General features: G+C 51.8%; 1 protein-coding gene across 5 annotated transcripts in view; it reads right to left on the reverse strand.

The window, feature by feature from the left end:
- The window catches only part of LOC144178232 (sodium-coupled monocarboxylate transporter 1-like), a 35,196-nt gene that overhangs the window by 234 nt on the left and 18,179 nt on the right, over nt 1-16,783 (reverse strand). For 2 of the 5 annotated variants that reach the window (XM_077705932.1, XM_077705931.1), the window contains 2 exons: nt 12,504-12,601; nt 6,224-6,324 (listed from right to left, as the gene is read on the reverse strand). In XM_077705932.1, the coding sequence (XP_077562058.1) occupies nt 6,224-6,324; nt 12,504-12,601 (199 nt within the window). Of the gene's footprint in view, nt 1-6,223; nt 6,325-12,503; nt 12,602-16,783 lie in introns of those variants that run through there. The other 3 variants (XR_013323974.1, XR_013323976.1, XR_013323975.1) reach the window with 2 other exon arrangements.

Here is a 16,783-nt window from a genome sequence, read left to right on the forward strand (position 1 = left end):
GGCTGAAAGGAAAATTGCAAATCCGGTCATTGTTGCGGCATGCAGAAATCACCGGCTTGTAGCACTTGCATTTTAGGCCCAGTGGTGACACCAAGCACAAGTACAATGCCACCATGCCAAGCTGCAATCTTGGTGTCAGAATGAGAAAGGTGTGAAAGTCGTGCAAGGCCGGGCTTTCTTTCCCCAAGCACACCAATGGTGTACAGCACCGCTGCACTCTACCACCCCTGCTTTTGAAAACAGTGGAGGCTATCACCTCTCCCCAGTCCCCCAAAGTAGCACATGCTTTTTTTCCAGTGTGATGGGCGAATTGTGCTTTTGGTGTCCAGTAATGCAGCCACCAGGCAGACTGACTAACGCCCCACCTGCGACACTTTCATTTGGTGGAGCTGGCACCATCAGGGTCTCTGCTTATTAGCGCCCTTGTCACAGGTGGTAACAACCCAGGATGGTCTCAAACTGAAGACTAAAAGGAGCAGGCTAGGCTTGCTTCACAAGCCAGCACGGCTCAGATTTTACTGGTAGGTAAGCCAGTCATTTTTAACCCGTGTGATACCATGGAACATGATTTGTCAAACACAGTGACCAGCATTGCCCACTGTGCTTGGACTACAAGCCACACTACCATTGACTGGGCCATTCACCTTCGCAACCTTGGCTAACGAGCAATGGTGGCCACTTATTCTTGGGTGGCCTTGCAAGCCTCGTGTCTTCAGTGATTGCATAGCTTGGTGTACTCAAGCTAAGCCCAACCTTGCATATAACAGCATCACATCACCGATCTAGCACTTCCATGCGACAGCCAGCTGACCTCCTGACCACCTGGACATCTTTTACCCTGATTACAACCACCGTATCTACAGCCCCGACATATTGTTCCTTCGAGTTTGGGGTTGTACTTGCACCCTGACTGGATTTTGCAGTCAGATGTTGCAACAAGCAGACGGGTACCATTGCAACGAGCCAACCACCCATCTTTCCTCTGGGCTATCAAGACAAAGCCTGGAGCTGAGGGAACCTCAAGCTATTTCCTCTGGTGGCTGCTCCTGGCAGAAGAGTGGGAGGAGACAGGAATATCTTCATCCTAAACGCCATCTGCCGACCATCGAACAAGAACATAGACTTCGAGGGCACCTTGATAGACAGCATCAAAGAAGCAAAAACGAGACCGGTTATAATGGTCAGTGACTTTTAACGCAGCCCACATGACATGGGGCTACAAATGTGTCAAAAAGAGGAAACCAACTGCTCAAAGCAATAGAAAGCCACGAGTTCGAAATCAACGAACCAGGGATACCAACCAGAACAGGCACCAGCACAGCTAGAGACACCACCCCCGACCTTGTGCTAATACAGGTAAGGCCCCTAGGGACCTTAAATACGGGGAAACCTAGATGCCACCTGGTGCAATACGGAGGAAAACCTCGGATCGGATCATGACATAATCTGCATCACCCTGGGAGAGACGGAAATCAAGACAAGATTAGGCCACGCCAACATTACCGACTGGGACCGACTGAGAAAAACAGAGAAAGAGGAAGAACAAAACGAGGCAAGCCAAGACTGCAAGACGTATAATAAATGGGCCAAAAGACAGCAAGAAAAAATCAAGTAGTTCACGCAAACGATAGCCACAACCGCCCAAACACTCTTCATAGACAGCCGACTCGGCCACATGTGGGCGGCCAGGCAGTCTACAAGGTGGAAGCGACAACAGCATAATCGCAAGCTCCGAAAACGTATAAACGAGCTCAACAGAAAACTGGCCGAATATGCGGTACAACTATGCCAGGAGAACTCTCGCCGCTCCTCTTTAACCTGGAACTTTTCCCACTTCCTAGTCTGCTCCAAAAAATAGAGGGAATAGCAGGATCACGTCACAAGCAGGGTCGGAGGGGTGGATGGAGAAAACCCTACAGAGGGTGGCAGAGACCGTGCACGAATACGCAGAAACGTGCGGCCTCAGTTGCTCTCGGATCCGCGGAAATCAAAACTTCTGATCATCAAACCAAGACGCAAGAACGGCGAAAAAGGCAGCATACGTCTCACCCTAGACGGCGCCCACATAGACCCAACCAACCAAGCCCGCAAACTAGGAATCATCTTTCAAAACAACGGAAAGTCAGAGGCATCGCTCAATAAGCTCAAACAATCGACAGATCAAATCATCAATATGATCAAGCGGGTAGCCAACAAAAAAGAGGCTTCAAGGAGGAAGATGCCTTGAGCCTAGCTGCTACAAGCGTTCATGACATCACGCATAGTGTACGCGGCACCTTACTTCAAACTTCTTAAGAAAGACAAGGCAATGCGGACGATCACCTGCCTCCCTCAAATAACGCCTATACCAGCTCTTCAGGCCGAAGCTCAACTTAACACCCTGGATGAGCTTGTACATCAACGCCGCTCCGCACGCCAGAACAAACTAAATTTTGTTCCGGAGGCAGCGGCGTTGGCGATCTACATGGGCCGTTCTCTACCCGCCTTACCAGCCCACCCTGTAGCTAGGCCGCCCTGGCTGTACCATCAAGTGACCGACAACCGGCCTCTTATTCGACTCCACAGTCTGTCGATGGGAAACGCAGTCGAGCAGTCCGCGGGCGTGCCATTACTAGCTACTGCGAACCTGCCCCAGGTTGTTGAGGCATATGTGGACCCTGGGGCCCAAGACGGCGTTTTAACTACAGCGATCGTATGCCCGTCTCATCCAGAAGCAAACCAAAACTGTGCTTATGAAACACTCCGCACCTGGCCTTCTATGCTGGCGGAGCTTACAGCCATCCGGGACGGACTGCAAGCTCTCCTACCGGCACTTCTTGAAGCTCCTGGAAGTTTTACGGCACAAATTTACACGGACTCAACGGCGGCCATACGGGATTTGCGACGTGTAGCCTCCAACTCGTCCGTCTCAAGAGACATTCATGACCTGCTGGACACGTGGCCCTGCCCTCTCCGACTGTCGTGGATACGGCGTAATACTATCACCGCTCATATTGCGGCGGATAGTTTCTGTCACGTTACGTCGGTTCCACGGCCCCTGCCCTTGCTGACAACTGACCCACATGATTGTCCAACTAAAGGAAGATCTGCGTCGCGCCACACGTGTTCTCATCCCACCGTGTGGAACAGACCTTCCCAGTGGGCTCGCTCGCTGGGAGGAGGTCCTGCTGCGTAGACTACGAGTTGGGGTGGCCCTCTCTCCTGCGGTAACCCGGGCGTGGCCCCCGCGATACCATGCCCCGTTTTCCATGACCTGCCCCTTCTATACGGCTCCTGCCGAAGACGCCGACACCAACCACCTGCTATGGACGTGCCCTTCACTGAGTGCAGCGAGATCCCGACACCTTCGCGGCACAGGCCTACATCCGGGGAGACCCCCCGATCTTCAGCGATGGCTGTGGGGGCCCCACCACCGCTGTCTTCCGGACTTCATCCGGGAAACGGGTGCAAACTTGTACCTGTAGGAACTTATGCCAAAGGGCATACTGTCGCAATTAAAAAGAAAAAGCTCAACGCATTCATACGAAGAGCCACCAAAACGGCGCTGGGAATACCAATGCACTCACCAACGAAAAGACTCCTTGACATGTCAAAACACAACACGGTAGAAGAAATAATCGAAGCTCACCTATCAAACCAGAGTCCGGCTCACTCAGACACCGACAGGTCGACGAGTCCTCGCCAAGGTAGGATGGCAAGAAGTAAAGAGTAGACCGCATACCCGAAGAATAGGCCAACAGAATAGAAAGTAAACCCTTACCGCGAAACATGAAACCAGGACGGAACGATGGCCGCCGAGCAGCGCGTACAAATACCATCGCAAAGGCAATAGACCGAGAAGATTACAGAACGCTAAACACCGGCGCAACAATACCTAAGGGCACCACAAGGGCCACCCTGGCGATAACACCACGGAGTGAACTCGTCACCTGCGCCTCCATCAGGACGTCCCATCCAGAAGTGGCAGAAGAATAATCACAGATTCCTAAAGGCATACGCCAGCTACAGAGCGGGTTGGGTGTCTCTCGAAGCACAAAAGCACTGAAGAAATGCCGCACTCCCAGGGCAATGAACTAGCCCACCAACTCGCCCGAGAAATGGAATACCGGACAGAGAAGCCAGAGCCACCCGCCATCACTAGCTATAGCGACATAACGCAATACTACAAAGAACAAAGAAAGCGGTTCCCTGACCCACACGAGTCACTGAACAGAGACCAACAATCAATATACAGACAGATACAGCTAGGCTGGGTCCTATACACACCCTATCCTTAAAAAAAATTGGGCCCATCTCCCCGCGAGGGGGACTCGAGTAAATGCGTCGCATAGGGGGTGGGTGTATTGCGTTAACGTTTAGTGTTTGGGGAGTTGGTGGTAGTGAATGCATTCTATCAGCAGCTTCTTGACGTAGTTTGAATGAGTCAAGGATATAAAGCGCGTTCGTAGCCTTTGATTCTGTGTCGGTTTTGTGGCGCAGTGGGAAGAGCACCATGTACCTCGCGTTCCGCCCACAGGTAGTGAATGCGTTGTATCAGCAGCTTCTTGACGTAGTTTGAATGAGTCAAGGATATAAGGCGCGTTCGTAGCCTTTGAATCTGTGTCGGCTTTGTGGCGCAGTGGGTAGAGCACCCTGTACCTTGCGTTCCGCCCGCAGGGTCGTGGGATCGAAACCAGGCGCCGATAAGTATTATTTTTTTATATAGTGTAGGGGGAGGGGTGCGGACCTGTTGTTGAGAGCGAGGAGGGTAGCGTGATGCGGGAGAGGAGTGGGGGAGAGGGCGCACCTGCGCGCTGAGCTGTTGCGGACGGACGGCGGACGCTACATGTGAGTTAAAGACATGCTCTGCATTTAAAACTCCCACCTCCCCTCGCGGGAACCCCTGTGTAGATGCGACGCATAGGGGTTCACGTTGCAGCGTTGGACAGCGGAGGAACGGCTCTGGCACCGCGTTTTATAGCGCGCATAACGGTGAGGGGACGCGCCGGCGCCAGTGCGTCTGCCGCGGCTATGACGCAACACAATCCACTTTAATCCAAATCCAAGCCAGGCCAATTCAATCGAATCCAATCCAATGCCCCTCGCGAGAGAGTGTTCGCTATCGGAGAGGAGAGGGGGTGAGCGGCGAAGAACGCAGTTGACGCGGCGAGGAGAATGGGGGAGGGGTGGACGCCGACGACGGCGCCGGATGCAGGGACAAGGCGAGTGAATGAGATGCCTTCGCATCTAAAAATTACGCCCACCTCCCCTCGCGGGAACCCTGGTGTGATGCGACGCTGAAGGGGGTTCCATTGGCGTCGCATCAAGCAATCGTCGGGTACGGCAAGAGAGCAAGCGCAAGCGCGGACGACCGTCGACTGAGAGACCGGCCGGAGCGCACTCCGCTTCTATGCGCAGCGCGCCCGAAGGAGAGGAGACCGCGGAGAGAGAGAGCACTGCACATGCACACAGTGCGCAGCCGCGCGCAGTGCGACCGCAGATGTTGGGAGAGAGTGTTCGCTATCGGAGAGAGGAGAGGAGGCGAGCGGAGGAGAGACGCAGCTGTGCGGACGCGGACGACGGACGCACGCAGGACAGGGCCGCCGGCAAGAGATGCTCCTCTCAGCGTCGCGTCTAATAAGATGTTTCCGAAATTGCCCCTTTTGTAAAAGAAGAACTCGGCACGCTCCGCCACATAATCGGAGTATGATTTTACCAAAAACACCCCTCCACCTCTCAACCATTCCCTCACTAACCCCACCCTCACTGAGCGATGGCAGACCTTGCTGATCAGCTCCACTCGGGAAGACCAAATCAGCTAGCTGGTCTAGAGAGGCATTTGGGTCTCGAGAATAGGGAACCACTCCCATCGACGACGCCGGGAGAAGACGTCGTAAAATAGGTTTCAATAAAATTGTTTCTCTCTCTCTCTCTCTCTCTGTTCAGAGGGAACTTTAACGTCACAAGCAGTCTGAGCTTCAACAGCTCTCCGCATGCTCGCATACAGCCAGCCTGTTAGTCTGAATGTTCCTGAGTGTAAGCAGAGCGCATCTGCATTGAGCTGCAACTTGACGCTGAACGTGACAAGGTACCACGTGCTATGACCTCCTTGATGTTGCTCAATTGGGCAGCATACAGAGCCAATGACCCCAGCTGCGATGATTTCTCCCACCGCGCGCTCATTGGACACCTTGTAACGTGCTTTTGCAAACAACTCAAACGGCCACTGGAAAAAAGTGTTCACCTTCACGCAGTCCATCTCCTGCGCCTCTTCCGTGCTCTTCGCAACACGTCTGCCGATGCATCCCACGTATACGTCAGGGTCTTTATGGTGGGTGTTCCCACCTGCAGTGAACACACGATACCCGTGCATGCAAAGAGCAGCATATGAAGAGTTTTTTTTTTCGGAAGAAAGCCTGTGGGTTGTAAAGGCAGCAATTCTTTGTGGAGAAGCAAGGGCCTGCAAAGCAGTTCTTTGCAGTTTTCCTGCAAAAAACAATACGAGTGGTATCCACTTTTCTGCCCTCTACCAGGCATTTATATAGGTTCAAGAAGGTGTTGCAGACCTTTTTCCATGGAGCAAAGCATGGGAATGCATCTCGCCCTACAATACAAAAATATTTTAGCAGAGGCATTTGCTCGCTCATAGACATCGCACCCGGGTCGCTATCTAGCGTACAGTTTTTAGCAACAATTAAAGTTCTCCTTTTCACTTGCCAGACAGTTATTGGTGTGGCCTGATATCCAATGGAATTGGTTTGCTGTAAAAGCAATTGCATTGTTAAACCTAGGGCAAAAACACAAGAAATGTGATCCTTGTGCAAAGCTTGTAACTCGAATGTGCGAGCGATGCAGAAAAGAAATTATAGGAGCAATTAAATATTACTGTACATACCCCATCGCAGCCCTGCAGGGTCTGTTGCTGGTATCAATCACTGCTGCACATCACACTCATTTGAGTCATGCACCAGGCTTGTTTTACAGTGGTGGACGTAGTTAGGCAGGGTTCCCATCTTTGGTGACTGTGAACTTTTGATGACGGAAATTTTCCAATCTCAGCAAAATAGTAGAATTTTAATTAAAAATATCAAAGGACGGTTTTTTGCAAATCTGATACGGGTGAGTGAGCGCGGCTCCGTTTTTGGAGTCATGTTGAGACACCTTGGTTATGGTTCGTCTTGCTGAGACCTCTACCACTGGTGTGCTTTGAGACATCTTCATTTGGTCTAGATGCTTCTTTTGAGATACCTTCGTTTGCTTTTTATGCCCCTTTGCCAGACACGACGACTAACGCTCGCCACACGACTTCGTCATTTTACACACCGGACTCTCCGACTCCAAGGCCTCACACTAAACTTTTTTACACCCTTTTAGCTAAAAAGGGTGTAGCATAAGTGGGAAAAGGGTGTTGGGAGGGCTTTACAACCTTTTTCTTGAACCTCAACACCCTTTCTTTAGTTCTACACCCTTCTTGTGTGAAAAAAGGGTATTGATCAACTTCAACACCCTTGGTTTTTCTTAGGGTGTTGAAAGGGTGTGGAAAAGGTGTTCAGCTGTTCATTGAATTAGGCCATGCTTGGATGCATAATAGCACTTTAAAGAACAAGACATCCCTTCATATACTTCTCTACTAGCAAGAAATTTTGAAACGCAAAATAAATAATTGCTCGTATGCAATGATCGCTCGTTTCCATATGCGGTGCACCTCATGCCCCAAGTTTAGCTTTGGCACGTGAAACACCAATTTGAACCTTCAAAATTGAAAAGACTATAGTCGTGTGGCGAAAAGGGTGTTACCGTCTGCAACACGCTTGGCTTTCTGTAGGGTGCTGAAATGGTGTGAAATAGGTGTTCAGTTGCAAAAAAAGAACAGCGGAGCTGGGGGTCGACCTAGTTTCTTCCGGTGTTGCTAAGTTTTGTTATGTTTGCTAAGCTTTGCAATGTTCTTGCTAAGCTAGGATGACGGATGAGGGGTGAGGCCAAGTTTAACCGGATTTTACAAGGCTGGTCCAGTGTGTCCCCCCCCCCACACACACACACTTCCAGGGGATCCAAGGGGGAAACAAGCTTGCACCACCATTGGAAGCTGCGCCAATTTTTTTGCCTTTTAGAATCCAAAAAAAGAGTAGAACCTTTGAAATGATATGGCAATGAGTGTGCGTACACATATGCCCCTTGTGATCACACTCTAACAAGCTCGAAAGCCGACTTCACTGTTATAATACCCTATCTGCGGTGGTGCACCCTTTACAGGTGCCGCAGTTCTTTTTCTTTGTATTTTATTGCTAACGCCACCGAAACTAGCTCAAGCTTAAACAGCTTCACTGGTAATAAATTACGCCGATTCATGTTGCTTTAAACATCGTGAGGTACAAAACACCCCCCGCTTGTAGAAAATGTTCAGTCCACTCGTGTAAACAGGTACAAAATGCCTCCAAAGTTTGGAGGTCTCTTCACCGTTTTTCTTAGTTGGCGGTCTTTTCTTACACCCTTTCTCTTTGCGCCCTTTTTCTTAGTTTCGAACACCCTAATTTGTAGCTTTACACCCTTCTGGGGAAAAGGGTGTTGAAAATATGAACACCCTTTTTGAAGGGTGTTGAGGTGGTGGGGAAGATTTGTTTGGTATTTAATAAAATTCTATAAGTTATGGTACATAAAAACTACCTCATGATTGAAATGTTTTTGCAATTCCGCGTATTGATTTGTATATTCTCATAGTAAAATCTATGTTTTCAAAATTATGTTTTTTTGCGACAAGCCCACCGACTCGATCGGAGGGCTTTCCTCTGCTGGATATAAAAGCAAGAAGAGCACATGTATTACTAAAGCATGCACTCCCTGTACCGCTTGCATCCCGTTGGTTTTCTTGCTCAATTCCTTTGTGTTCCAAGCGTAACTTGGGGGTATTGACTGTTTGTGTTGAATGCGCGTGCTCCGCCGATTCACATTGCCACGCGTAGCTGCTACCCTGGCCACACTCTTATTTTAGGGTGTTGAGCAACCTTACACCTTTTTTAGGGTGTTCACACGAACACCCTTTTTTCATCCGTACACCTTTTTTTAGCCAAAACACATTTTAAAGGTGTTCGCCATGGGACAAGATTCTTACACCCTTTTCGGCTAAAGAGGGTCTAAGAAAGTTTAGTGTGCAGCTGCGCGCCAGCGCTCCGCCTCTGACATCATATCCCCTACTGCGCAGGCACGTAACTTTGCAGCACCAGAGGCTTCGCCTGGAGATCACGCTTATCGTGACTAGGGTTGGGCAGTATCGCGAAGGTGAGGTACTTTTTTTAAGTGTGAGTCATACCTTCTACTTTGCTATTTATTCCGCCCCAAATTTTACGGTCCGTGGCCTCCTTTCTACGTCCGGCATTGGTAGTAGGCAAATCTCGGCAAAACTGGGCGCCACTCACTCACACTCACACAGGAAAAAATATTTTTCCTGTGTGAAAGCAGGGAAGAGAAAAGATCTGGAGATATTGCGGAAGTGAAGGGGGTATCAAAGGATAGGAAGAGAGAAAGAGGAAAGAAGGAGGAGAGTGGGGCACAGTCTATGTATGTCGCGTTCATCTCGTTCGAGGCTCAACGGCTACAAACGCTGCACAAGTCCTGTCACAACCAGGAAGTTGAGGAGGTGCTGGAAGACCTCCCGTCGTAAGGCGTCCTATCCCGCGGGGAACAGGAAGTCTTCCAGCTTGTGGCACCGAGTCGCTGGAGTGCGGCCCGGAGTTCCTCCCTCGCGGTGTCGTGCTGGCGGCAAGAGCACAGTAAGTGCTCGAGCGTATCGGGCTCTGGGCAGTCGGCGCAGGTGGGGGACGCCCGGCGGCCCTAGTGGTGCAGGCGGGCCCCCACGTTGCAGCAATTAAGCCGCAGGCGAAGCAGGAGCGACCGGGCAGGACCTTTGGGGCCTGACCACTGATCACTCGAGCATCTGGATGCAGGGCCTCCACCACTCGGGCCAGGATAGTCCTTGCAGCGTCGAATGACACCACATCCCGAGAGGCTGGTACCCCTCCCTGGTGAGCAGCACCCTTGGCCGAGGCGTCTGCAACGTCGTTGCCCATGATGCCCACGTGCGATGGCAGCCAGTGAAGTCGCAGTGGTAGTAGTAGTAGTAGTAGTGCCACTTTATTTTATACTGGGTTCAGGGTAGGGGGGTGGCGGAGGCCCAAAGGGCCCCCGCGACGTCCAGGGCTCTGTCCGTGACGGCTTCTTGCGTTGCGAGGTCAGAGCTCCCCCCCTGGGCCTCCACTGCATGAAGCTTGGCCGCCAGCGACCGCTCTACGTAGCCGCTGGAGCTGGTTGGCTGGTCGACAGCTCTTCGACGGAGGAGGGCAGACCGAGAGTCAGCCCCCCGGACCTGGGTGCCCTGTTCTAGAAGAAGATCAGCGGCCAAGTGGAGTCCAGAAGTGGTGAGCGGGGCTCACTACGCATGGGGCTCGCACTCACACTCGCCAGCCCAAAAACATGGCGAGGCCTGCTCACCACTCACTTATGGGTGGTGAGGAGGGAGTGTGCACGTGAGTGCACTCGTGGTGAGTGAGCCTGCCCACTTATGGTAGTAGGTAAACTGAAGGGCGATGAGGCGTCCTCGCGAACAAGTGCCACCACAAGGTACATGTGCCTGCGCCTGGTTCGGCCATTCGTACAAAAGAAAGTGGGAATCATCCCAGGTGCCGCTCGGACGCATGATTCAAAAAGCGGGAGAAACAAGCACGTTACACGCGGGCATTATATACTCGCGCTGAATTGGGTTCTCTTGAATTGCGCGGTTGACAGGGGCGGTGGGTTAGATGTGCAAAGTGTGTCGGCGCCGCTTATTCTGGTGTTGCTTACAAAGGTCTGACGGCACTGAGTGCTCGGCACTCGGGAGACACAGCGAAATAAAGAGGGAAGAGGTGAAAGCCAACACTGAAAAACGATTTCGGCTCGTGCTGTTCCAGGCGGAACAACAGAAAAAAGACGCACAATCCAGATGACACGCGAGCAGTGCGAACGTTGGAAAATTGGAGTTAACTACATTGCAATGATCATTATAGGGGCCAGATGGGAGAGGAAGAGTGTGAGATGTGGGAGGGTGTCGCGAAATTCGGGTCCCTCCATGGCTGTCTTTTTTCGCTCGTCATATTGGGACACAGCGGGGGGATGCCGGCGGAGTAGGAATGTCTTCGCCGCCATTTCGGCCCACTGGTGAGTGGGCCACGTGTTTCGGCGAGAGAGGGGCGAGAGTGCCGCGGCCAACGGAGGTCCCACCCGCTTGGTTCTCGGAAGACGCGCTGTCCGAAAGACTGTGTGCTCGGTGCAGCGCGGGGTTCGCGACTCGCGGGGAGAAGGAAGTGAGAAGTGGCGGTGGAAGGTCGTGCGGTTGTGACGCGGTGGCCGGTTCTGAGGGCTGCGGTGTAGGCCCGCGTGCGACGACAGCGGCGACTTCGGGCCACGGGAATTCCCCTCGAGGAGGGGACTGTGCGGGGCCCAGGTGAACCCGAATTGCGTCGCCGATCAACGGGACTCACCGCAGACGACCGGTGGACCGGCGCGTCTTCCCCGGCGAAGCCACCGACCAAACCGAGCTAAGATGTCCTCCCCTTCTCCGCTCTTCTGCACTCTAAAATCGCCCTCTCTATTATCGTCCTCCTTCACGTAGACTGCGCGCACTTGATTATATTCCGTTCTTAGTGTACCTTGTTATGTGTACGGGTGTGTGTGTGTGTCTAGCGGGCCTATTGTTAGAGTAGTTGGGGGGGGGGGGGAAGCTCCCCTGCCCGCCTGTTGTCTGCCTTACTCCTCCCCTCGTGTTACGGTCGCCTGTTTCTTAAGCCGAGCTTCGTTTTCTTTGTCTGTACTACCCTCCGTGTCAGTCTGTATTTCCTGTGCGTGTGGAGGAAGTAAATGTGTTTTGTTTAAAACGGTTATCCCGTGCCCCGTATCGTACCTCACGCCAGCGGCCAATCAGGCGTGGACCTATCGCCGGTTAGCAGGTCCGAACCACATTCTCGAATTCGCACGTAGGGGGGAGTTGTTTGTCGCTCCTCCCGTCCGAGACATCGGCCCCTAAATTACCTCGCTTAATTCTGTGACAGAGGGGAAAAAGAGGAGAGCGGTAGAAGAACATCGTCTTTCGGCGACATTTTCAGCTGCTCAAGCAGATGCGCGGCAAACTTTTTTATTGGTTCCCCCAAAAGGAAGCCGTCCAATGGCCGCCGTAGCGCTCCTACGGCGTCACATCAGCGCACAAGGAATGCCCGTGCTTTCAAGAACGACGGAAAGAGGGCAACATCGTTTGAGCGAGTTGGTAAGTTATGTGATGTGTGAGCAGCAGCCGACATTTGGCCCGGATAATTCGTGGCCACCTAATCTAAGTACTGGGCGCTGTTATTGATGATATTTTAACAGGACACAGTCAGCTCAAAAAAGTATAAAAGAGAAGCTGCTGAGGGGCCTTCTAAACAAAACTCTTGCAATTTCTCCCAATTGCAGCAAAAAACAAAAAAGCTAATATTTTCCGCGCCAGCTGCACTACTCACCGGTGAAAATGCTCACGATGAGTCCAGTTGCGATTGTGACGCAGCATCCCAGCACGGGGATGAACAGATACGACAGGTGGTAAAGCTTGAGCAGGCCGCTGGTGGAACGAAAACAGGCAGAGCCGAACTTTAGGGCAGCTGGTGAACCACACCAGGCCGATTCGCAACGGGCAAGTGGATGGCACAAATCTAGGAAGAGTAATCGATTAGGAAGAGTAATCGATGGCTTTCGCCCTGCAGTGGACACAAACAGGCTCATGATGATGATTATGATGATGAATCGAATAATGACAGGAAATAAAGGCAAAAACAACAGGACACGATAGTTGGGAGCGCTTGTGCTCCGGTTTTTCCTATATGCGTCACCTATTTGTGAGCTGTATATGTTATTTAGGCAGAGGAGCACAGCTATATAGTACATCTGCCTTTTTATAAAGAACAGCGTGCCTTCAAACCTGCGCTTTCCTCTGATTTCTGTGCACCCGCGGCCCTCCATCCATTATGCGCGCGTCAGTGCTTCTCCTCGCAATCGCACTTTGCCACTGTAACCATGTGCTAAGGGTGAAGCCAACTTTCGCGCGCCTTGCCTCTTGGCGTATACGTATAGATGGTATTCACTGAAAAGTTTAGCTGTTAATTTCCTCGCTTGGCAACACTGGCCGTACGTAAATATGTGAACAAGGTTTCTATAAGGGCTCAAGTAATTCGCCTCGATTACTAGAGCAAATAGCTTGGAGCGAATGCGAGGAGTGGCTAGTGTGAACTAAAAAAACTCAAAAGTTAGAGGCCGGCTTGAAAGTCGCCATTTCCACCGCCGCTGGGTAAGTAATCCTCAAGAGCGGAGTGCTGCGTGCACGTGCGGCACTCCGCACTTCCCCTTCGTCAGGCTCTCCCAGACTGACGAGGCGATCACTCGCGAGTTCTCTCCTGAGCTCACACTGGGTTCACACTGGGTTAACATTGAGCTCGCAATGGTGAGCTCACTCCGGAGCAGAAGACGGAGAGCTGTCCATGTGAGGAGCAGCCCTCCGTAAAATTAATTACTGCACGCTGGGGTCGTTTGCAGAAACAATCCTGAGTTAACTTTTTACGCGTAGTTGTATCAATATCTTGCAGCCAGACGTCTAAAATTCTTAAACCTGTTTTAAGACATTTGTATTATTAATTTTCAGACGCACAATTCAACCCGATAGCTTTACTGGCCTACGAGATATTGTGGGAATTGTATAAACACCTTTCAGAGGGATGTTTCTCCTCTTACCTAGACAAGAACAAATTTTTTAGAAATCCTGAAATATACTTTTATAAAATTTCATGTGAGGAATCTTTAGACAAAAATACCAATGCGATAACTTCATAAGCCTATGAGATATTGGGAGCGACGTAATAGCCCCTTTCAGCCATAAGTTACTCATTCGACTTTGATAGGAACAAAATTTTCGGAGGTCCAGAAATCCGGTTTTATGCATTTGTATGAGAAAAGCCGCATTGAAGGGCACTGGTATGAGTAATTTATGTCCGCAACAATCCGCCAACTTTAAGGGCATTGGAGATTTTGTTGGAGTTTCTCAACAATCTTTTGGTCACAACGTGATACAAAAGGAATAATCATGAAATATTTCGAATGGGCTTGACCAAAACTCAACCGAAATCAAAAGATCAAAATTACAACAATTCCTAATCCAAAAGACGCTCTCTGTCCATTCCCAGCAAGCGTGTATAGGGTGCAAACAGCTACGTTCCAGCGCCCACGGTGCCTACTAGCTGGCTCTTAAGATGGATCGCTGTGACCATGCATCTTGATGCGTAGAGGTAGTGCAGGATAACAGGAGAACACGCAACCTAAAAACAGGAAACGCGCCTTTTATTCTGAAGAGTCGTTCGTTAGGAGGCACCCGGGAAAATAACGACGCTCATTAATCCCTTCCGGTCGGTCTCATTCTCCGCCGAGTATGCGCCCCATGAGTTCCTCTTGCTGACCGGCCTCCAAGCATAGAGCTATGCTCCAAGTGGCCTCTGTTCTATCTATCTTCTATCCAAGTAGCTTCTATATTCTTCTCCCGGCTAGCGAGAGCACGTGCTGGCATAAACCGACGCGGCCTCGTGCGAAACGAAGCGACTTCCTCCCGCCGTCGCTTTATTATTCTGGTGTCATCCGCGGTCAGTTGGCATGCGTTCTCGGTCCCCTTTCTCATTCTCAGGTACGCCTGGTCAAGAGGGCGGAAGAGGTCGCTGAAAGGCACCGGCCTACGGTCACCACGAGCTCGCCCACCTTACTCAAAGAGACGACGTCCTGGTGGGGTGGACGTTCAGCCCTTACCCGCTGCCAACATAAGGACTTCAATTCTCCTTGGTCGCTTCCTGAGCCAATAAAGTGTTTTCTCTCTCTCTCGTTCTCCATCGGGCCCAACAGCGAACAGATCCGCTGCCACCAGCGACTGCTGAAATTTCTTCGCTGGCTGATTTGGGAGATGGATGGGTGGACAGACAGACCACCTATTCCGGAACAGGACTTGCCGCCCTTAATCATTGCAGTTTTTTTAGAATTAAAGCAGCTCTGTTACTGCAGGTACAAACCCAGAAAACGCTCCTTTCCGTCAATCAGACCTTCAAGCTCGGCCAAGGTCAAGCCAGCGCCTCGTGCGGTCGCGGAGTGTAATCGTCTGACCGCTCGTTCGTTCCAAAATAAGGAGTGCGGAAAGGATGGCGGGAAAGAGCAAGGGCGCGATCCAGAAGAAAAAATCACGCCATATCCACGGAATGAATGATGATAAGTGGGGCGAAGCTCGAGAGGGGGAGATCATCGGTAACCGTAACTCTCCCGTGAAAGTTCGCCCATTACATCATTAAGAAAGACGTAAGACTGTGTGTGAAAGACCCCGCGCCATCGAGGACTACCCCGCACCTCCACCACAATTTGTCACGTAGGATGGGACACAACGGTAAAGAAAGAACTTTTATTTAGGGCGAACTTGTGCCCGAACAAGACGAGAGGAAACGAGCAAAGGTCCTTGCGTCTCGTTCGATCTCCGAGAACGACTGCCTGCGTTCGTGGCGTGATCTCTTGCGTGATCTCCCCCTCGCAGTGCACGTGCGCTCGCGCCTCCGTTGGCGAACACAGACAAGCTCGCGCTCCCGGTGCCGAGTTTGCGCTGCCGGTTGCAGCCGGTTCTTGCGCGTGCAACGCGGCCCACTTTGCGACATCTCCGAAAGCATGCGGCGGTCACGTACCACGAGACACAAGGGATGGACAGACCCATGGCTTTAGGAGCTTCGCCCCTAAAATGGCTTGCGATTACTACACTCATTAATGCGAAATTTGTGCGCAGCACGAACTGCAGTTTTCTCGGTCACGGCGCGCGCAGCTGCTGCGTCTCAGGAAGTGATCGCGTGACGATGGAACGCACGGCGGCGCGCGCTCCTCTGCCGTTATCTCGCAGCGCGTATCCGCCGCCGAGCATTTTGTAAATCGTGTTTGAACCTCCGAGCAAATGTCACGTGGTTCGGATGATTCACGTAACGAGGAGCATGTATCACTAGTGCCTCCCCCTCACACTTTCGCCAAGAGTCGGCGCCGACGAGCGTCTCGTGCGGGACTGCCCTCCCCGTCACACTTTCTTCCGTCGTTTCGTTACTGCCTTCGCTCGCTCGCGTACGACTCCATCGCCGCCGCCAAACCACAGGAGCGGCCGCCTAAATGCTGTGCACTAAAATGATACAATGAGGCGCTGGCTGCATGCAAGTTCACTGGCAATTGCTGCACGCAGCGGCGACTGATCCGAGCAGCGCCCGTGTTTTGTCTTGTCGTGCAATTGTATGCGCGTTCGCTGCGCGCTCCTTGCGCGCAAACCGCGCTACTTACTTGGTTTAACATAAAGTCACTGAAACTTCAGGTTTAACCGCGTACTTTAGTTGGGCCCGTGAACGTGCGCAAGAAAACCTCGCCGAGCGATGAAGTCATCGCGCGCGCCGGCACCGCTCGGCCTTCGAGAACACTCTGCCCAGCGTTCGTGGCGTGATCTCTCGCGTGCTCTTCTCCTCGCCAGTTCACGTGCGTTCGCGCCTCAAGTGAGAAGCACAGAAAATCTCGGGCTACAGGCGCCGAGTTCGCAAAGCCGGTTGCCACCGGTGCTAGAGAGTGCTAACGTGGTCCACTTTGGTGAAAGCCTGCGGACAAAACAATACGGACCTGCCAGTATTGGAGAACTTCCAGTGGAAAGTCCGGGAATTCATTTGAAGAGCAACAGCCGGGTCTCTGACGAAGAAGGGAGAGATGGGCC

Source organism: Haemaphysalis longicornis, unplaced genomic scaffold, assembly GCF_048455015.1.
Source record: "Haemaphysalis longicornis isolate Haplotype H1 unplaced genomic scaffold, Haemaphysalis longicornis Haplotype H1 scaffold_4, whole genome shotgun sequence".
NCBI classification, from domain to species: domain Eukaryota; kingdom Metazoa; phylum Arthropoda; class Arachnida; order Ixodida; family Ixodidae; genus Haemaphysalis; species Haemaphysalis longicornis.